Here is a 22,308-nt window from a genome sequence, read left to right as displayed (position 1 = left end):
GTAAACGATTTATTATACTATTATAATATACATACTGATTGGCGTATATGTGATTTTGGATATAATGTTTTATGAAATTGTTTAGACAACAAGTCAAACATGTGCAGCAAAATGCAAGTCAAAGTTTCATCGATTATCGGCCTCTTCTGTCTAACTGGTTGCTTCTATCAAATATACGATATAACAAAGTCTTATTTACAGTTTAAAGTTCGTCATGATGTTGCTTATGATTATTCAACTTCTATTGAACTGCCAGCTATTGACATCATGGTACCTATGCCTATGGCCCTAAATTATTCTATAATTCTTGCTACTAATCCTGAAGAGATGAACTTGATTTGTGCACAATTGAACAAAAAGTATAAAGAATTGAATTATAAAATTGATGATTCTCATGGAAGGTGTGAAGATGCTATTCCATTGAGTATACTCGCAAAAGATCCGATTGCCTTCTCTCTCAATGTATCCGCAAACATCACAGTACAAGACATTCATTTGGCTAGTATTGATCTTGAACATCAAGTAATAGAGATTTTCGTCCCATTTTTTGGTTCCTTAAATCATGAGCATTGTAAGACAACACGCTATTACAATGGATTGGCCATTTTTATGCGCATATTTTGTCTCAATGGAACCAAACCATTCTCTGTCAACACCAATTTCGTTTCAAGGAATCTAGGTTATTCATATTTTTTAAGGTACTCTTTCGGAATTCATTTCGGCATACGATTGAGTGACCCGGCTGATTTACCCATCTTTGAACGGAATAAATACTTCATGATTACTCGTGAACCCGGTTCATTCCCAGTTGTTACGATAAGTTCTGTAAAGACAGTTATGAGTTCTCTTGAATATCCATACGAGACCAACTGTCGTTATTACAATAAAGATAAAAGCATATCCAAATGTATGGCAGAATATACACTAAGTCAATCAACGCCTTACCTGTTTAAAACTGCGATATATGAATGGAATGAACACCCGAGTCATTTGGGTTTCAATGGAGACAATAATGATAATCAACGTAATGATGGCAATAAAGTCAACCAGGGCGAGTTGGATGCATTTATCAATTGTAACCAACAAGCAGCAGCTACTCAATGCGAGAAAACAGAATATTTATTAGAAGGCAAAATATCGGATCAGGAAATGGAATATGGTTTGATATTATTTAAACCTTCATGGAAAGCAAACATTAATTTGAGTGTCCATCCAATTCTGCCTTGGGATCAATATGTTATACTAATTGGAAGCATCGTTGGCATTTGGTTTGGTGTATCAATGCTTGATTATATGCTCAAGATAACTACTATTATAAAAACCACATTCACAAGCTTAAAACACAAACTAAATAATGAAACAAATGAAATTGTCGTTGATTACGACTACACACAATGAATTACAATAAAAGCTTTTTATATGAATACTTTTGTGTAGTTTCATTTAATCCCAATCCCGCTCTGAAGTCAATCAAAAAGAGTTGAATTCTTGAATCTCAGGTTGAGCCTTAATCAATCAAAAAGCAATTTCCTAATCTAATATTAAGAGTGAAAATTGTCAAACTAAATCAAATACATTTTTGGCAAAATCAATGTAAATGCAATGTTTAGTATTACCTTTAACATTTTCAGAAATGCTGAGACAAAATTTTATAAAATTGATACATTTAATGGATAATCGTTTATCTGGCACATCTCATATTATCATTGATGAAATCAGATTGATTATTAAGGAATTAAATTGCTTGAAATAGTCAAAATCTGAAATGATATGATCAATGATCTTAAAGGTTAACTTCAAATAAGTAATCTTTGCGTGTTGACATTTGGTGTGTTTCCTCACTTATTATTACATTTGAATCAAGATTAATATTGATTGAGAGAGAACATGTTTTATCAAATTGGATTAACAACTAAAGTAAGATGGCATTTATCAATGGGATCAACAGTAATTGATAATCTAGCAAAGTTAAATTGCCTTAAGGTCAATCAAATATATTTCTTATTAATATTAATAAGTGAATTTATGGTTACATTTGATTGGCAAAAAAACCAATGAACCAAAATGCTGTTGATTATGAGGACATCGACGATGAAGATTAGTTGAAGCAATTGAATCAACAAAAAAAATGAATTGAAACTCGCAGATACAGATTAACATGGGTGTCGACTGAGCCTCAAATCATATCCATAATCACCTTCTCATTAATGGCAATTAAATGACTTTTCAAAGCTCATAAATTGACTTCTTAAACCCTTTTAGCTGCTTCTTCTCGTCCTAATCATTTAAATGGTCTAATAAATAATAATTTGGAAAATTAAATTTGAGCAATTAGAGAGAGAACATGTAATATTAATAAGAGAGTAAAGGTAATTATTTGGTAAAATAAGTTACAATCACAATCATTTTACTCCTTGAAACCATTAATTACGCTTAATTGAACATTTAATTTGTGCGCAAGCAAATGGCAAACAACTCAATTGATTGTAATTAATTAGTGGATAGAGAGAAGGAGAAGCAAAAATCAATTTTGGTCAACAAGATTGATAATACAAATGAAGGTACATTAAAAAGAGCAATTAAACAAAAGCAAGAGTAAATTATTATAACATTAACTAAACTAACACCATTGATATTAAAAGGTAACCACAAAGTTGGCGTATTAAAAATGATTGGTGTTGGTTGAAATGTTGAATAATAATAATATTATTATTATTATATTAAACTGTAATTTATAATGGAAACCATAATAGATGATAATATATTTAAAGCTGTCAGTTGAATTTCCATTGCAATTACAATTTTTGCTGCTGATAATTACAATTTCATGTGTTTCTTGCCAGTGAATAGGTGATAACTTGTAGCTACTTGTGAGTGTAAATGAATATCAAGAATGTCTCCTCCAAATCCATTAGATTGTGGTGGTAAAAAAGGTATGATGATGATCAAGAAAATCAGTAGCTAATTGGCCCAAGGCATTGGAAACATGATGAAGAAGATGAAGAAAAATCCTGACGTAAAATGAGACACAAGATGATTTTTAATCTTTACAAAGTTGAAACTTGATTGGTCTTATCCGTTTTTTTTCCTCCTTGACTTTTCTTTCAAGAAAAAAATGTTGAGGCCAGTTTTTGCTCTTTACTTTGACTCCATTTTGTTGTTGCAAGTAATAAATTATCAAACAAGATGAGTAATCGCCACTTAGGTTACCCACGAGAGATACGAAAATCCACTTTTAAATGTCATCCTCATCTTCATCTTACGTAGTAATGTTGGTAGTAGTAGCATCATCATTATAATCGGAAGAGTACAGGTAATAGCAAATGATGAGGACATAATGTGAGAAAAGTAGAGGAAAAAAATGGTGATTAAATTAATTTCATACTATCACGAATAGGCAACAACATCATTATCATCTTGACTCTCTATTTGAGTGACTACTTGATGCATTTGTTTCAAGCAACTGATATACTGGACTTGTATTAAGTACTTACATGGACCTACAAATTAAAAAAAAACTTGAACCAAATTTGTTGTAGCTTTAAAATAAAATGATTAACCATTAATTAACAGTTTTGCAAATCACGATCAAATTGGTCTCCTTATTGTTATCGTCTTCTTTATATTCATTACAATTGAGGCCTCAATTAAACCTACAAAGAAGAAGGTTAAAAGTAATTAATAATGAGGCTAAGGAAAATAAACTGCGATTTTTAGCTGATTATTATGCATTCACTTATTTTTGGTGTTTTTTATTGATTTTTACCAACCAATTATGGATATCAATCAATATTGACCAGACAGTGTTCCTGGGTTAACATGAAGTTAGATTACAATTGACTTCAAACCAAAGATTAAACACTTTAATCTTTGCTCTGAACCAACATTTGAGTGGATAAATGTATGGAAAACACTCTTTTGGGTGCTCCGAGAAAGGCTCTTGTTGGGATGAAATGAATATTCCCTGTTTTATGCATTGTTTTTGATGTAGCGTGTTGTTATAACCATTAATCAATTTTATACATTTTTTTGTAGCAAATATCATGCTATTTCTTACCCAGAGTTCTGTAGGCCGGGCATAAAGATGGTGTTTGATGATGAGATTGGAAGCTGAATGAAGAAGAAGAAAAAGAGTTGGGAAACATTTAGAGTTCATCATTTTCATTTTCATGATAATGCTTAAGGGGTCTTCAGTGAAAATTGTTACCTTTACATCTACCATGAAAAGCAATATACGCAGAGTACAAGCTCTTGGATGTCCTGTGTGTTCATTATTTATCATGTAAGGAAAAGAGAAAAGAATCACTCCCTTACCACCCTACCCTCCCTCCATCAAAACCTCCTCCTTTTTTCCTCTTTTCAATCCTCATCAGCTCAGTCAGCTAAGGCTTTGCATCATTTACCAGACTGGTAATATTTTATTCATTGCTTTGTAGAAGATATTAAAGTTGATAATGAATTGAAAGATGAGAATGATGATGATGATGATAAACCAAAAACTAAAGCAAAATAAAACAAAAATGGTATGAAGCAAGATGAAGCAAAAGCAAAAAGAAAGGAAATAAAACGTAACAGACTCACCCGTCGATATAAACTCTGTTAATGAGTTTATTCAAGGTTTCACCTTATTTATTAGATACTTGAATATCTATCTGGACTTTATTTAATAATAAAAACATAAAAAATTGAATAAAAAGAGTAAAAAATCTGAATAAAATTTCAATAAAATTGTAGTTAGAAACAATCACGAAAAAACAAAACAAAAATAATGTAAAAATTTAAAATTTGATTTCAGTTAAATATTTAAATTTATTATTACTCAAGAGAAGGCGCTATTAACAGTTTGTGCAATTTCAATTTGTTTTTGCTTTCAATAGCAATATTAACTCTAGATAATCAACTTTTAATTGCAATTGATTGCATTTTAAGTATACTTTAATCAACTTTTAAACATATCCAGGTAAGCCATAAATGTCACTCTTGAATTTTAATATTTTATATTCATTAATGTTGTATTAATTATCACCATTTGTTTACGCTTTTCTTGTTCCAGCTATCGGTTTGATAGATTCAAAAGCAAAGAAATGATATAAACCAAGGAGGAATATGAATTTGATAACAATCCTTTCAGGTAAATTTACTTTTCTACTCTGCCTATAGTAATAATCATCATCAGCTCTTCATTTTAACCATGATCATGATTTTAACAGTCCGAATCCTATAATATTGATGGTCATTAAGGAGGAGGAGTTTTCTCGCCTTTTATTTCCAATTGTAAAAACCATTAATTGATTTGATTGGCCATCGAAGAGAAAGAAAAATAAAATGAAAAAGAAGAAGAGTGAAAAGATGATGTTGATAATGAGGTTGATGATGATTATTATGATTAAGCTTATGATGATCAAGAGAAAAGTAAGAAAAAAAAAGAAATAAAAGTTAGGTGTAAACATTTATCTCTTCTTATATTTACCTTGGTTGAACAACATTTTAACATCGTTAGCATAATCAATTTGACAGGTTTGAAAAGAGCCAAAAATCAGAGGGGAAAAGCTGAAACCACACCCGAAGATGTACTTGTAATTAAAGATGCAAAAAAAGTGAGAGATTATATGATAAATTATGGACCAAAAAATGTTGAGGAAAAGACCTGGATACCTGGAAAGGCCAAAATGAAGACGCAGATGAAGTCTGACACTAGGATCGATTTGGAAAACGTTTGTTTGATTGAAAGGAAACAATTGGCACTGTCATCATCATTATTATCAAGTGTTACAAGCAACATCCCTTCCACCCACTTTTCCTCCAGTGATACCTTCCTCCTTGCCATCATCGTCAATCTTTGACAGATTACCTTAAAAGCTGTTGATCTAAAGCAAAACGTTATAATGAAGAGGTTACCATTGATATTTAATTTTTAAAATACCTATTTGGACTTGAATAATTAATACCAAATGTTTGGTGTGTTTGGATAAAATTAAGGTTCAAATAATAACTGACAATCAAATAATAATGGTAACATTTAACACCCAATATATATTATCAGTGGTACTCTTCATTTTCATATCAATGTTTTGTTTTTTGTATCCTTAAACTTACCTGAATCGGTAACATTTTGTTTTCCCCAACCTATTTTTTACCATTTATGGCTACTTATTAGCCTTTTTCGTTGCTCATCATCATCAACATTTTTATCTTCCTCCTCCTGCTCTGACTTATTTCTCTATTTATGCCTACAGGCGATGAGAGTTTACTTTTATTTTTTTTTTCTTCGTTGCTTCTCATCTCTCCCGTTGAGATTGAGAAGTTAAGAGAGAGGAAGAAAAGTCTTTGTCAGATTTTTTCAAGAGCTTAAGATGATGGCTAAGGAAGGAGGAGGAAGAAGAGAAGGAGGGAGTCAAAAGGAAAGAGAGACTCGCCCAAAGATGAAAACAATAAGAATTTAAATTCTCACCAAAAAAAGATTTTCTCTCAGCAAGAAACATAAAGACATCCATCTCTGTCTTGGTCTGCATGTCCTATCAAGATGAGTTAACAATTGGTTTTAGTAAATCAATAGATACATATCCATTTATAAATACATCAATACAATTAGATATTGTTTTCCAACTCTAAAGTAATTTGATTAAGTTAATTACAGGAGATGCTGTTGGAGGAATCAAAGATAACCCGAGAAACTAAACATCGCAACGCGTTTGTTGCCATTTACACAGCTGTTCAATTGGCTTTGATGCATTTTACATGTTCATCAATTTATCCAAACCTACAACCCATTGAACCGAGTGGAAATTATTGAAATGAAATGAATTATTTACTTTAGATTTACTCAGTTTATTGAATATTGTTTTCACTGTTGTTTGTCAAGCACAAACTAGCCTCAAGTAAACACCAGCTTTTTATTATCAGCTTGTAGTGTAACCCTTTTTTACTATTGTTGTTGTCGGATCATTTTCAATTCACAATTGAAATGAATCACGCCATAGGAAAATAAAAGGCGTTACCCTGTTCTATTGAAAAAGAAAAAATAGCGATTTTCCATTGTTGAGTTGACCTTAGGTCAAGATGTTGAACATGCTTCCATTGAAATTCATAAAGCAAAGATTTAAAAGTGGCCTAGACTGATCATTCTTATTCATTGGAAATGTTATCTTTAAGATGGTTACTGCTGTTAAACTGTAAAGAGCAAAGGCTAAATGATAAGGTTATTCAGGTCAAAGATAAACTTTGATACTTTTGACATTATCTTGAGCTTTAAATTTTGAAAGGGTCAATATTATTGAGGCAAAAAAAGTAATCTTTATGCATTTCTGATTGAAAACTGTTTCTTTTTGCTTTTCTAATTTTCACTCTCTTGCTGTGGTCCCAATTGCAATCTTATTTCAACTTGAAATTAACATTTCACATGTTTAACCTGTTAACGATTATCTTTGTTGATTTGAATAATAATAATCACGCACCATTACAACCCATCAATCAAATTGAACACAAAAAGTGTAACCAAATAAACACTTGAAACTATTTTTTTCTGGCTTGGATGATTGTGACTTCTCGCTTTACCTCATGCAACCAAACGTTTGGCTTCAATTAGAGATGATATTGATCAGGTTATTTTCCTATCATCAGGGCGATTAACAATATTGGTTGGCTGGTTATATTAAAATATCAAGAATCGTCCAGATTTATGTCTTGAAAGCTGGAAATCATTGATGAAAATAAAGTAAATAAAGTAAAGTATTTATAAATCGTATGGCTGTCGAACAAGCATTTAAAACAAACCTTTGTTGACCAATAAAAAGGTAAAAATGGCAACAAGGATAAGGGTAAATACAATGGAAGGTTAAAGAAGTAAAGAAATAACTCTTATTTGCTCATAAAGGTAGGAATAAGATGAGTAGAGAATTGATTCAAGATAATTAGCGTGAACAGTTTAAATTGTGAGATTGAAGGTAAGGTTCAACTGTAGGTTCAACTCAACGTATTGACAAAACAATAAGACTTTTTTTTGTTTAACTTTAAGTTTTTGAACTGGTCATTGCAATATATCTTGAAGAAGATGATGAAAAATGGCCAAGTTTACCTTAGCAGGTTAACATGATCAATAGATATTACCTTACCTACACTTCTGTATGAGTTGTAATATCCAATTTAACCAATGGTTTAAGTTATTGTTGACCTTACAGCCAGTACGAATCAAATTACTTATTGTTATGTTGGCTGTAGTTGTGTGTTTGCTTGTGAATCAATGGCTGTAATTAATTAGAAGAAGAGTAAAATCTGAAACAAAAATGATAAGGAGGAGAGAGTTGAAAAGGTAAAAGAAAAGAAGACAAACTAGAATGAACCAGGGGAAGAAGGGTCTGAGAAAAATGGAGTAAATGCAACTGAAGATTGGTATGATGATGATGATGAAGGAATTAAAAAAAGGTCTTAGGACTCCCTAGTTAGCATCCTCTTAAGTAGCCTCACCAATCCATCAAATGAACAAGATTGACGGCCAACTTGATGGTCTTCATATGGCGAGACTTGATCTCCATCTCTCTCACCAATCAATTGACTTGAATAATTCACCAAACCACATAATAACAAATATATATAAACATCATCATTCTCGTTATTTGACTTTCTTGAACAATAAGAAATCCATCTTCAAGGTGTGTTCAGCTTTGTACAAATACCAAGACTCATCTTCAATCTTCATCTTGTTGGAAACTTCATAACTGCAACCCTGAACATCTGAAGAGAGCAAACACAAAGAGATAAAAAGAAATACTGAAATGTAAATATTTTAAGGTGGAAGTACAAGAAAATATAATTGTAATTCATTAAAAGAGCGAAGATTCAAGTTAATATTAAAAAGTTGACTTCAAATGATTCATCAAAAAATATGCAAACAAAATTTCCAATCAATTGCAAGACATCGATGTATCGAAAAAATTAGGCGCTCATTACATCAAAACATGAATTATTTTGTTTAGGCTTAACAAGTTCATTAGCCTGTTGTTATATGAAATGTTCATCAAGAGGTAATCAACGATGATAAAGACTCTAATTTAAACCATGTAAACCAGAAATTAATAAAATAATAGTTCGCTTCGCTCAGACTAATAATATGATAATAAGAAAGGATGTTTAAGATTGTTAGTTTCATGTTTATGAATATTATTAAAGAGGAGTTTATATTAGGTAGGTTGGATCAACGTGACAATCGTCATCATCAGGTAAGTATATTATTATTATATTAACTTGGATTATTTTATATGTAAATTTTGTTTCTTTGAACCAACTGTCAACCTTTTCAAGGTTTCAGTTAAACTCTTTTATTAATTTAAATGAACAATTAACATGTTCACTGAAATATGATTCCAAGTGATACTCTTCGTGTTGTTACTTATTAAGAGAGCCTCAATTTTTAAGAAGGTGATGTTAAACAGTTTATTTTGTGGACAATTATTTCCGTCATTTTTGCCACCTTTACCTGTTTTTATCTTCCTTTCATCTTCTTACCTTTCCCTCTTCATCATTCTTCATCTTCCTTTATCATCATAATCATCAGTTTCTTCTTCTTTTCTCATGATCAGGTTGATCAACATCTTAACAAGGTAACCAAAAATTGTTCACAAAACTAAACGCTTTCCTTAACCATATAATTTGTTGTCAGTTTGTAATTTGTCAACCTTTAATTGAAAATTAGCTTCCAAATTATTTAACATTTTCACTTTTTGTTTATCTCGTGATTAAGTCAATTAACAGATGAAAATTAAATCTACTCATCTAGACAGAAATTTATATTGATAATAGCAATTATTTAGCTAATCCAACACTTTTGTTTGTAAGCCAATTTGAAGTCAAAAAGCGTTTCATCTCAACGATTTCATTCTGACATTTCAATAAAATTTCATCTAAATCCATTTGTTTATTCCAGCGATTAAAAGACCATCAAAGGAATTTTTGATCATCAGTTTAAATAAAATTAAATGCACTTTGCAGCAACTTTTATATTTCAAATCACAATAACACGGGAAAAGCCAAACAAAAAATAAGATTAGTGCTTTTGTTGATGAGCATTTGTCATATTTGTAAATATGATTAACAATCACCTTTTTATTTACGTTGGTTGAAGGGCTGATTGGTCAATCATGTTTAAATCAATCCAGTTCAGTTTCTTTCATGCACTGAATCGCCTTGAATCTGGATAAAGATATACTTTTTAATGTTGACTTTGATTCTCATCAACGGTATGTTAATTACCGATTAAGATTGTGATTAATAACCAATCAAAGTTTACTCCTGAAAACCACCAAATCAATCAATCGATACTTTTGGCCATCTATTAAAAAGTAAGTTATTAAATGAATCAAAAGATGAAAGACAATGATTATGATTCAGTTTAACTTGTTAACATAAAGACAAGCGTTGTAATCGATTATAATTTGTAAATGATGAGCCATCAACCTTGCGATTAATCAGAAATCACTGAAACCTTGATCATTAACAGGTAATCAAGATAGTTAATGATGTGTTAATTTAAATGAACCATTGGCCAATTGGACTTGATGATCTCTAGTTGACACAAAATGACGCTTAAATTTTCCAACATCTTTTCTTGATAGATTCAGTTTCTTAAACTCTGTAAATGCAGAAAAAAGTTCAATTAGCATATTTTCAAATAAATGGAAAATTGGTCGATTATTAATTAAGATAATTAAAAGACTAACAAGCAAACAGAACAGGAAATTATATCATAGATTTATTACATCCTGTAATGTTTCAATGAAAAAAAATGTTTCCAGTCAGAAAAAAAAACTAAAAGCAAAGTGTTAAAGCTGAATTTCAATTAACTTACAATTCTGAGAAAAAATAAAAATGAAATTTTCTGAACAAAGTTACAAGTTAATTTCACATGATGACATAAAGTTAATATCCAATTGAGGATGCCACGTTTTCAATCCTAAGTGAATCCAGTTAACAAAAGATTACCATTGATATGGCAAGACACAACAGGTTGACTTTTGAACATCTCCGGTTAATTTATGGACAAGATTATGGTTAACATGGAAAATCAATTAAGCCGGCGATTAACATTTTTAAAACTGGCACTACAACAATTAACAAGATACAAGGAAAAGAGACAAAAATTAAAGATTAAATCCAGATTAGCTAATTAAGATTTAAAGACAAAGGATTCGGTCTACTCATCTGGTTGCTAATCACCATTGGTCACCAACTTGCAGCAATCTTGAGCGCGACAAACAAAATGAAAAGCCTAACCAAACAATGTTGCTAATCGCGTTCCAATAAGCTATTAACATAATCACAATATAATTATGGTTAACGATTTAGTTACCATCAGAGGATTAAAAGCGTGGTCCTTCTTTAAATTTTTCAAGTCACTAAGACTCTTAATCATTAATCATTTCCCAAAAGATGATGATCTTGATTTACCTTCTTCTCCGTTTCCTTCAGTTTGCTTTTCCTTGCTTCTTTGGCGGATCATTTTTGATTGCAATGACAATCATTAAGATAATCATTTAAGCTCAATTTAGACAATGAATCCGTCTTATCAAATTAGTAATTAGCTGATAAAGACGACAGAGAATCCAGTAAATGCTGAATCGCAATGGATTTACCTTTAGTCTACCTCAAGATATACTTGTCAACTATTGGGATTAAGTCTTACCCAAAATATTAAAGTTGACAATGAATAATAATCATGTTTCTTATCACCAAATATTTTTCTAGAATTGAAAAATTATCATTTTGATTTATTTGCTTTCCATGTTCTGATTATCAGATTATCAAAAAGTTGTTAACATTACAAGACAAACTACTTGGAGTGAATGAAAATTCACTGTATTATTATTAATCTTATTACCATCTGATTTCTCATACTTAATGATTATTATGATCATGTTAACTTCATTTTCACCTTTTACATTTCATTTTTCACTGGATTATCGCATGATAAAAATGTTGACTTCAAGAGCAGCATAAATTAAGGACCAGAAGAGCCAAAAAACAAGTTACTCTTCTAGTCTTAAATAATCATCATTTAATTAATATTGAGCTAGATTATATTTACCTTGCAATTTACAATTTAAGAAAAAGGTGAAAATGTAAATCTTTGTGAATATAATGTAGAGTGAAAAATGGCCAGAAAATATTCAGAGGCGAGAATAGGAATAGAGCTGAAGTAAAATACAAATCTAGATGATAATTTGATTCACATGTAAATGATAAGTGAATGGTGATGATGACAGGTTGATTTATCCAACAATTAAGTAACAAAGTGAGAAACTAATTTGTGGATTAATTTGAAGCAATTTAAATTCAATCAACTTCTCCCAGCCTTAATAATCGTCCCTAATCATCATCATTATCTTTACGATTCTTCTTTACCTTTGCTATCTCTCTCTCTCCTATTTGTTCACTTCTCTCAGGCCTTTCCTCTCTTACAGCTAAATATCACCATCAACATGATCGTGCTTTAGATTACAGTAAACATTGTATTAACAGCAAACTTATCATTAAGAACCGTTACCTACAAATGATAACTATAATTTAGAGGTTCAATAAAAATACAATTAACTTAACTATTTATTTTTCAATTAACTTACCTTTACTTGAGCCAACATCCAAACCTCTGGCCAATGTATATAATTACAGCAAACGCTTTGAAAATAAACCAGTAGGGTTAAAACACAGAGATTTAGGTAGAAACAATTATGCTTGGTTGATGTATTTGTATTAATTTAAACAAAAACCAATAATTTACCAATTACCAATACACATTATTAAAATTAACTACTGATTAAGAAGTATTTAAAGATGAAATTAATTAAAGATTTAATTTAACTCATTTTGCTTTGAAAATAACCATTCAACGACTAGGCTCAAAGAGCTGTACGCTTTGGCTTGGTGTGTTCAGCCGTTTTTTTGGTTAGTCATTTGGTGGTTAAGAGATCTATTAGACAAATTGAAAAGTTAATTTATTTTAGTGAAATGTCTGATTATTTATCTTTAATTATCTTTTTTTTTAACAAGGTAATGGTGCAAATTTTTGATGTTTTTTTCATCCCCGATCCTTTCACGTTGTCTGTTTCATTCAGAGGAAGCTGTTTCATTGCGTTAACGTTTTCTTGGTGATGGTGATAATGTGACCTGGGAAATAGTCAATGAGCTGTGAAAACTGTTACCTGAGATGAAATAGATATTAAATAATGATAAATGTTGATATTGAATTTCAAAGTTAAAGCAAGAGAAAAAACAAGTTAGGCTGGAAAAAAAGAAATTTACCTTACAATTCTTTAAGGTACAGGTTGAAGCTTGACAACAACAACAACAGGTTAGTAAAGGTAAGAAACGTAAAAATTGTTGAGATACAAGTTTCTCAATTTTTTGTGGTTCCTTTCAGTTAAATGAAATAACTCAAATTGATGTACTTGTTATTTTGAGAGCATTTCTCATATTAATTGTACTCTCAAATTTGGTTAAATGTTTCTCGTCAAGTTAATTTTACTTTTTTTTGGGTTTACTTCAAAGGAACCAAATAAATTAAGACTTGATCTGAATTTGCTGTCATTCACTTGATTTCAACCTTTTTTCATTCACTTGCTACCCACTGACTAATTAACAATCTAATTCTATTTCTTTTTATGTGTAGCTCAGATGAACTTTGGTTTTTTAATGTTCAGCTCAATAGTTGATCAGTGTACTCAAGGATGTGGTTGGTGAAGTCACTTTGAACTTAATTGAGTTATTTAACCATTGACATTAAATTGGACTTCTCAATGAAACTACTTTAAGAGCAGTCACTCTTTTACAGTCGTTTTAATCTTGACAATTCAGTTTATTATTGATTGCTGGTTACCACATTTAACAAATGATTTGGGACAGAGATTTGGTGAAACAATATCTTATATCATTTAATCTTGATGAGAAAATTTGTACAGAATCAATGATTTCATCGTGTCGAAGAAACTCTTGATTTGTTTCTTGATTGCAATTTTGGTCGATATTAATGAACAGGGATTCAGTGAATACATTATTAGTTTTTAAGTAAAAAGATACATTGAAAGTGATAATCGATGGTTAAAAATGATAAAACAATGTAAAAAATAATTTTCTTGAAAAATAATTTACTTTTGCGAAAAAACAATTCTGCTCTTTTAACCCTGGCTGGTACTGATTAAGTTTTTTAAACGTTAATCAAGAGATCATGAATGTAATGAGTAGGGAAAGAGAGTTTTAATTCGTGCTGTTATAAGCTCTATTCAACATAATTAAGTTGAGTTGATCAGGTAAAACAGAGTGAACCTTTGATCATTGAAGTTGTCGGATGGAGACAACATAAGATATGATTAAACAGCTATTCGTCAACATTTCAACTGTAAATCAAAGTTATTCAGTTGGAACAGTCTGTTAATTGTCATCAATAATGGAAACCAATCAATTGTGTTGAACAATTGACAAAAATGTTACATCTTCAAAGTCTTTCTTTAGTCTTTTGTAAACCAAAACCATTCACAGGTTTCTGTAACTTACAATTAACTTGTGATGTGGGTTAATTCAGTTATATCACAATAAGTTAACTAATAACTTTAAATATTCTTCCAGTGATTAAAGATCGTTCCTTGATGCACACGGTGATTTTTCACAGGATCCAAACAGTGACCGACACTTATCGATTTGTTCAATGACAGTGGCCAACCTGGACTTTAAAATATTTGCATTGCGATCAGGAAGAAAGGGCAAGTTGTGCGTTTTAGGATTATATCCAGATTTATTGAGACTATGGCGAAGAAGTTGAATGAGATTTCCATCTCGATGCAGCTTCTCCAAGGCTTCAACTGTTGATCGACGAAAGACACAAGTTCCATTGAGGAGTTTCCTATGGAAAGGTTCATACTTTCGAAGAAGGCGATAACCATGAAGAAGACCTGATTCATTGTCTAAAAATAACAGTAATCCAGTTGATTTGACTTTGACAAGATTATGAGCTGGTGAATCCATCATGTCAGGATTCCACTGGCGGTTAAACATATTGTTAACTATTCTGTCCAAGTTTGCAGTTAAATAATCAAAAACTATCAAGTCTGACCATTGAGCTAAATCAGCAAGATAGGGAAGATTGATTGAACTTTGATTGGTGTTATTGTTATTCCCAGTTAAACTAGTGCCAGGAATTAAATCATCAACTACAGGATACAAGGTTGGTTCAGATGAACGTCGTAAACTGAATGGTATAAAGGCTGGAACTAAATCGGGTACCCATTGGGTGACAACAACAGACTTATCGGTGGACCATTGAGCTAGATGAAGTGAAGGTTTTACTTGATCCCAGACTGGATTTAAACCAACTCGTTGTGAATTGGGAAGCGATGAAGTTGTTGAAGATGATGATGATGCAGATGAAGATGATGTCTTACGAAGTCTTGATAGTGCTGCTGGAGGTAAATTGGCGATTCCCAGGAGACGGGCCAAGTGAAAACTAAATATATCACCTTGTATTTGATCGTTATTTTGACGGTGACGGACACAGGACAAGATTCCGTCTTCAAACATGACTAGCCTATTGGATTGACGGCCACAGCCTTCAGATACTTTAATTGCTGGCTTCTCAGAAACCATAGTTAACCAGCGATTGTCATCGCCACTGTTGAAACCCTTTGGGAGTTGAGATTCAATTTCACTTGACCAGTAAATGCCATTTTCAATAATATCTTCTGGAAGAGTTTTACTGTTCACTTTAGTATTAATGTTTTCATTAATTGACCATCCTGTTTCTACATTGTTATCTGTGGATAATGAGAATGATAAAAGATAAAGAAAATAACAATTATTTTGACCATCTTAATGTTGGTTAAAAAACAAAAATCATAGCAATCAATCAATGAATGAGAAACATCAATCATCTCTAAATCATCAGAGAGAAGCTTTCTTAACAAGGGAAACTCAGAGTGCAAGATAAGTTCAAGAATTGTATAAGTTAGCGTTAAATGAGATTCAATGGTTTCAACAAGAAAAAAAGAAATGTCATCAACGGAAAACAACTAATCAATCACTGAAAATCATCGCTTATTAACTGGCTGATTCAATTGAACATTGGATCGGTAGAAGCTATCTTTATACTGAATATAAGTCGGAAAACTATCTGATTGGTAATTAATGAAATCAAATTTGATACACTTTAAACCCTTGAATTGGTCAGTTGAAGATTTTGAATGAACAAATCATTTGGAAAGTCAACTATTATTTTTAACCATTTGTGAATGAAAAGTTTTAATTAAATTTATCATTAGATATTGAAGGTAACATGTGAAGGTTAATGATGAAGATGGAAAGGTCTGTTACCTGGAAAGTAATAAATCTTTTGCGTGAATTTTCAATGATTTAAGGTAAGAAAAAGGATGAAAAAGAAGGTAAACAAGCCTAAGTTGAATTGATTAATCAATGAACGACCAACAACATTTCTGGTATATGAATCAAGTCTATGGAAATTTTTAGGAATAAAAACAAAGATTATTTACTCTTATGTAAAGCTAAATGAGGTATTATTATACAATGAGAAAAAATCCATAAGCTATGAAAAAAGCGATTAACAGAAAGACGACCATTAGAAGAGCAAGCAAAAATGAGAAGAAATAATTATCAGATGAAAAATGCTTCAGGGCTAACTCATGATGGACAGCATCTTCTGATCCAGCTGATTTTACAGCGAGAGATAAACGGAAAATTGTAATTAGCAGTTTTAATCAATGACGGTGAAATTTTTTGAGCTCGTTAATTTGCCTTTTAGGTTACACAATCTTTCGTTTCTTTTTGTTGTGGCAAAAATTTGGGTTGATACAATGGAGTGTTGCATGAAAAGCTTTTTGTTGTTTACGTAGGAATTCGGTAAAGGTAATGGTGATGGTAATGATGCTGGTAAACCATAAGATTGGGAAACAAAATTGAAATTGAAACTTACCTTCAAAAGATAGGCAATCAACAAATAAGGTACACAAAAAGATGAAGTAAACATTTGTTTGAGTAACGGTGAACAACTCCATATTAAATAATCCTTTGGACTATGGATCACAAATAATTTGACAAAAATTACAAGTTGAAATCTATTAGCTTTGAATAATCCGCTTTGAACTGGGGATTAAGTTTGAAAATCTGGTCATTTCGATGAAATTTTAAATTCGGTAGACGATTGTTTATGGTGATTATAGCTTGAGCTACACACAATCTTGAAAGTGTTATAAAATCAAGATGACAGGATGAAATGAGATGTCTCGAGATGATCCTGTTAGCTTGTTATAAAGGTATAGATGAATAAACACATGTACTTCTCTCAGAAAAGGTTACATTATGATGAGGAAATAAGATGACGATACATTTTATCATATAAATGAGAAAGATTTGCGTAAAGATTGAAACTTGGATCAACTGGTAGCAAAATTTGAAGACATTTACACGATTTTTAAGTTGTTGATGTTGATGTTAACTTGAAGAGCACATCCACTCGCAACAAGGCCAAATTGATCTCTGTCTTAAGCAAAAACATAAAGATGGTAAATGTGAAGAAACTAGTTAAAGGTTGGGCTCTTGGATAAAGGACCAGCCCAACAAGCTTTCTTTCATCTTGTTGATGATTCTTGACCGCCTCTTCAAGAGTTTCTTCAAGCTTTTCCTTTTCACATTCATTATTCCAAAGTCAATGTTTAAACATTATTATTTGATCCCATTATTTTAGATTTGATTAACTGGTAAAATTAGAGAAAAAATTGCCAAAAAGTAAATGAAAAAAAGTAAGAACACTTTGTTATTTTCATCTCAACACAAATATCAATAAAAGGATTGATCGAGTAACAATTATTGGTAGAGTTTCTTGTCCTAGTGTTGGAATTCACAGCATTGTAATAAATTTAGCACAAAGATAAAACTAGGGTTTAACTGGAATATGAGAAATTCAACACAATTTAAACAATTAAGAAAAGTGTAATCTTACGAATAAATCAACTCTTTGTTTTTATAAAACGGTTGAAACCATCAGATGGCTCTTCAATCGTTGAAACAATAAAATTTTTTGCAGATTTTATGTTTTCTTATTTTTGTGTGAAACAGTGTTTTACATTAAATGGACAATTAATAAATGTTTTAATTACTTATTCCAGTGATCCACGTTATAGTCTACTATTTTCAATTTAATATGTTTACAAAATCCTTAATTTTGAAATTACCTGACAAGGTTTTATTGTTTTCTTTATAGTTTTGTATTTGCAAGTTATTATCATTCTCATCTATTTTTCACTGCCCATTAACCTGTGAGCATTCAATTTGCAAGTGATCTCTTCATTGAATCCTGATTTTTATTCATTATATTTCTCTTCTAGTGTGAACCAAGGTTAAACAGTTGTATAACAATCAAATTCATGATCCTCAGGTTTGTGTTATTATTACATTCAACAGTAGCTTTTGTCCATTTATGATCTTGTTTACAAGTTTACAGGCTTGCTATTCAAGAAATGCCTTTTTGGTTTTATGACTTTCTTTATCATCGTTATATCAGCTTTTTTTCTCTCTAACATTAAAGTTAAGCTGTTGAATTATTCTGGATACAATGTTTCTATCAAGTCTTTGGCTAGTGGAATAAATGAACTGTTTGAAGTTTTAATTATAATGAGAGCGCTTTGGTCATCCAATAAAGCCCAATTGAGAGGTATTACATCAAACGCCTGCATTTATCCCAAAGTAACCGATAATTAAACCAAGTGAAAGACTAAATGGAAACAAAAAAGGGAACGAACTGGATAATTGGAATCTGTTGATAGGTGAAAAATTGATTGCAATGTTTATTGAGATCTCTCTGAATTGCAATCTTAACATCAGTAATTGTTAGCTGTTGACAACATTATTCACTTGTGAGGCACCTTTTATCATCATATATATTTTAAAACAATTTAAAACTCAAATGGAAAAAAAGGTTAATAACAAAATTTTCTGTCTATAAATTGTTTTTGATTGTTTTGCCTAAGGTTATTTGAGATTTTGATTGCATCTCTTTTTTTTCTCTTTAGAATGTTGCCTTTTTTTATATTTTTTACCTGATATTTCTCTTGAATTTCACTAATTAGAGCTTTTATTTCCTATTTGTTTCTTTTAGATCCTCAAGAAAGATCATGTAACTATTTCAAAGGTGCAATCAATGGAGATTGAATCGCATGTCTCAATATTTGACAGATCATTGCATGTTGATTGGCAGTGGACGATGAAAAAGATGATGAATAATGAAATGGGCCTTAAAGAAAGGTGTCTCTCGATTATCAACTATCACCATTATTTTTCTCGGATCAAGCCAAATTAACCCTCATTTTCTTGATGACGGACATGATAACAGTTGGACAAAGAGACAGACAAGTGGACGGAAAATTTTGACAGTATATTAAATAGATTCACAAGAATCATTGGACCATTAAATGTGAATTTTCATACCGTCTAAAGGTTAGGTGTTTATTTTTCTGCTGATGTATATTTTTCATTTCACATGCAAACATCAGTCAACAGAGGAATTTACCTTCTTGACCTTATCTTCTAATCCATCCAGTCCAAGGCACAGTGGGGACAAAGGTTGTTGGTCCGAAACAAATAAGCAAGAAAAGAAAAGAAAAGAAAGGTTAACAGTTAAAATGACAATTCACCGTCATTTATCATTTGGAGGATTATCTTTGATTGTTGATCTTCCTGTCTCGCGGTTCCACCAATTTTACCATCATCATCAAGCAGCATTACCATCAACCTCATCAACAAGGAAAACAACGACCTTTAACCTTCATTGATTAATGTTTGATTAACAACAATCAAAACTGCAAAGGGCCAAGCCAAGCTTGCATCAATCAATGGAGTTGAAATCTGTTTACCATTGTCAAAATATTTAGCGAGATATTAATTTGATTCCTAGATACGCTGTTATTAATCAGATACATTTTGACAATTTCATGTTTCTCTTTCGTCTCAAGTAATTACCTGTTAGATCAATTAATTAACAGTAAAAAAATTTAAAGTGAAATGCTACTTAAGAGGAAAAGGTAAAATTGTTAAAATCTTGCAAAATTATAACAAAGTTGAAGAAACAAAATTAATCAAGTTAAATATCCAATTACATTTGGAGAGCATTTAAAATGAAATAAATGTTCAACAATTAATCCTAATTACAAATTATCTTGAATCGTGATCAAACAATTCTAAATTGAAATCAATTTAACAAAAGTAATAATACAAAAACAATAATTGTTTTTTTTTCTTTCCTTTTTATCCTTTTCCTTTGTTTTTCTAGGTAATTAATTTAGTTGACCTCAAAAAGCCACAAGGTAATCATGTTCATATCATTAAGGTAATTACCTTTTACTTTCAAAGAGTAAAAAAGTCACGTTCAAGGCTGAATTCACAGTTAACTGGGAAAGTTAATGGTCAAAAGTATGTACCAAGGGTCAAAGGGAACAAGATGAAACATGAAAGACGAACAAGAGAGTCAAAGGAAGGTGAAAAGGCAAGGAAAGAAACAAGGTTAACCCGTAGGCGAAACAGCGTATTTCACTGATTCCATTTCAAGGAAAGTGATTAGCTTCTGTGGTCTATGGACCTGAGCAAAGTATTAACAGAAAAAGAAACGAAAAAAAGCGAAAAGTAAAAATGTAAAGCAACAAGGTTTTGCGGCTCAAAATTAGAAACAGCAAGGCGCATCAACAACAGTCAACAAGACAGAGTAAAGCAAGCAAAAGTTGATTTAGTCAATCAATAGCCCGAGAGAAAGAATCTGGTTAATTTAAAGGTTGCATCGCCAATAGGAAATGAAGAAATGAAAGAAACGATGATGAGAATGGAAATGAAAAAAAAGGAACAGTTCATTCCAATAAAGCCTTAAATTTTCAAGTAATCGAATCAAATAATTTTCAATTCTTTTCCAATTAACAGATTACACAAAAAGATGTGTATCTTAAGGTGCAGTTAAGAATGTCCAAACCACATTTAGATTAAAATAAAACTATTAAGGTAAAGGTAAGCCAATTAAACTTTACCAATATTACCAACTTTTAATGTACCAAACTAATCAGTGAATTTTTCTTGATGTTCAATCATCTAATACCGCAGTAATCCTAATGCTAAAAAGTCTTAAAACTTTCAAGTTGAACTTACATGTTAATAATCAACTAATTAGTCGTTATCAAGGGACGAATACAAATATTTCGACCTATCCCAGCACAAACGAGGTATTAATAGATGACAACGTAAACTATGGCTGTAACACTAATTCAATAACTAAAAACTTGAAAGTTAACAAAAATTGTCTAATCATGAGTTGAATTGTCATTTTTGGGCAAAATGCGAAAAATTAATTGCAAAAAAATACTTTTCCCTCAAAATGCATTCACATTATTTTAAGTTTTTGTCCTCTGTAACGGTGTCAGTTAGGTGGACTACAAACATGGAATTACGAAGTTTACAATTGAACAACTTGAAGGCTTTCCAAAAATCATTTAAACTTTTGCAAACATTTTTGATTGAATTCATTTTGCAACGCCCTCTCTTGTATAAGAAAGAAACTAGAAAGCTTCAGCTTTAGTCTCGTATTCACCCAACGAGAATAAGCTTTGATTCAGAGATTAAATTTATCAACCTGTTTTTGTTAAGTTGAAATTATTTGAGAATTAGCAAAACGAAAGGCTTGACAAAGAGTCATTTATTTTACCCGTTAGAATATTTTAAGCCCAAAAAAGTTCAAAATTTCTTACCGACGACCATGCATCTCTCTCCAGCGCAAGGACTCAAATTTTACGAATAGATTTGAAGATGTATCAAGAATTCAAGCTTTAAGGAAAGGAAAAGCCAAAAGCCAAAAAATGTTTAAAATTTTCGTACTGATCACCATTTATCCCTCGTTAGAACACATATAAGCTTAAATCACAGCTGATCAATCTTATTTTGAAGTTAATGTTTTGATTTACAAACCGAAACAAATTATTCTTAAGTTAAATGTTGATTCCTCAGCTCGGATAATGCCCGATTTGATCCAGCATTTTAGTCAAGTGTGGATCAAAATTTGACCGCAGCAGTGACTTTAATTGTATTTTTATGTTGCTTTTGGCGCTAATTAATTTTTGTTTTTGTTCTAAATGGATGAATATTTATTCGCTTTCAGTGTGTGCTGCCGTAGGAATCCACAAAAAAATGTTACTAAAAAGTGATCTTGTACATTTGATAATTTTGAATTCCATTCACTGTCTAATCTCATACAAGAGGAAATAGAAATATTAAAGAAAAATTATAATA

The 22,308-nt window shown here is 31.1% G+C and overlaps 1 protein-coding gene and 3 long non-coding RNA genes across 17 annotated transcripts; 2 read left to right on the top strand and 2 right to left on the bottom strand.

Moving 5' to 3' along the window:
• Positions 1-2,347: 2,347 nt before the first annotated feature.
• LOC107360904 (uncharacterized) lies at positions 2,348-12,873 on the bottom strand. 9 transcript variants are annotated; one of them, XR_016199035.1, is made up of 11 exons: positions 12,077-12,586; positions 11,440-11,474; positions 10,841-11,296; positions 10,095-10,624; positions 8,112-9,987; positions 5,471-7,690; positions 4,582-5,259; positions 4,208-4,499; positions 4,058-4,110; positions 3,495-3,653; positions 2,348-3,258 (listed from the first exon to the last, which is right to left on the bottom strand). It is a non-coding gene; the product is annotated as an uncharacterized LOC107360904 (long non-coding RNA). The 9 variants fall into 9 exon arrangements; XR_016199032.1 differs by adding an exon at positions 12,612-12,873 and having other exon boundaries at positions 10,841-12,535; XR_016199034.1 differs by having other exon boundaries at positions 11,440-12,586.
• A 73-nt stretch (positions 12,874-12,946) lies between these two features.
• Positions 12,947-15,850, top strand: LOC149094178 (uncharacterized). The gene is made up of 2 exons (XR_016199040.1): positions 12,947-13,349; positions 13,658-15,850. It is a non-coding gene; the product is annotated as an uncharacterized LOC149094178 (long non-coding RNA).
• Positions 13,894-17,518, bottom strand: fj (four-jointed box kinase). The gene is made up of 2 exons (XM_015927502.3): positions 16,964-17,518; positions 13,894-15,791 (listed from the first exon to the last, which is right to left on the bottom strand). The coding sequence occupies exons 1-2, from the start codon at positions 17,043-17,045 to the stop codon at positions 14,614-14,616; spliced, it is 1,260 nt and encodes a 419-aa protein (XP_015782988.1). The 5' UTR covers positions 17,046-17,518; the 3' UTR covers positions 13,894-14,613.
• Positions 17,519-17,963: 445 nt separating this feature from the next.
• Positions 17,964-21,387, top strand: LOC107360262 (uncharacterized). 6 transcript variants are annotated; one of them, XR_016199043.1, is made up of 6 exons: positions 17,964-18,305; positions 18,375-18,424; positions 18,575-18,964; positions 19,145-19,482; positions 19,586-20,066; positions 20,315-21,387. It is a non-coding gene; the product is annotated as an uncharacterized LOC107360262 (long non-coding RNA). The 6 variants fall into 6 exon arrangements; XR_003081895.2 differs by having other exon boundaries at positions 17,972-18,305; positions 18,575-18,812; positions 20,315-21,377; XR_016199044.1 differs by having other exon boundaries at positions 17,965-18,424; positions 18,575-18,902.
• Positions 21,388-22,308: the final 921 nt, after the last annotated feature.

This window comes from Tetranychus urticae, chromosome 2 (assembly GCF_039701765.1).
Source record: "Tetranychus urticae isolate SD_2017Ah chromosome 2, NJAU_TeUrti_SD_1.0, whole genome shotgun sequence".
Taxonomy (NCBI): Eukaryota; Metazoa; Arthropoda; class Arachnida; order Trombidiformes; family Tetranychidae; genus Tetranychus; species Tetranychus urticae.
Note: the sequence above shows the minus strand (reverse complement) of the source record. Positions and strands in the feature narration are given on the sequence as shown.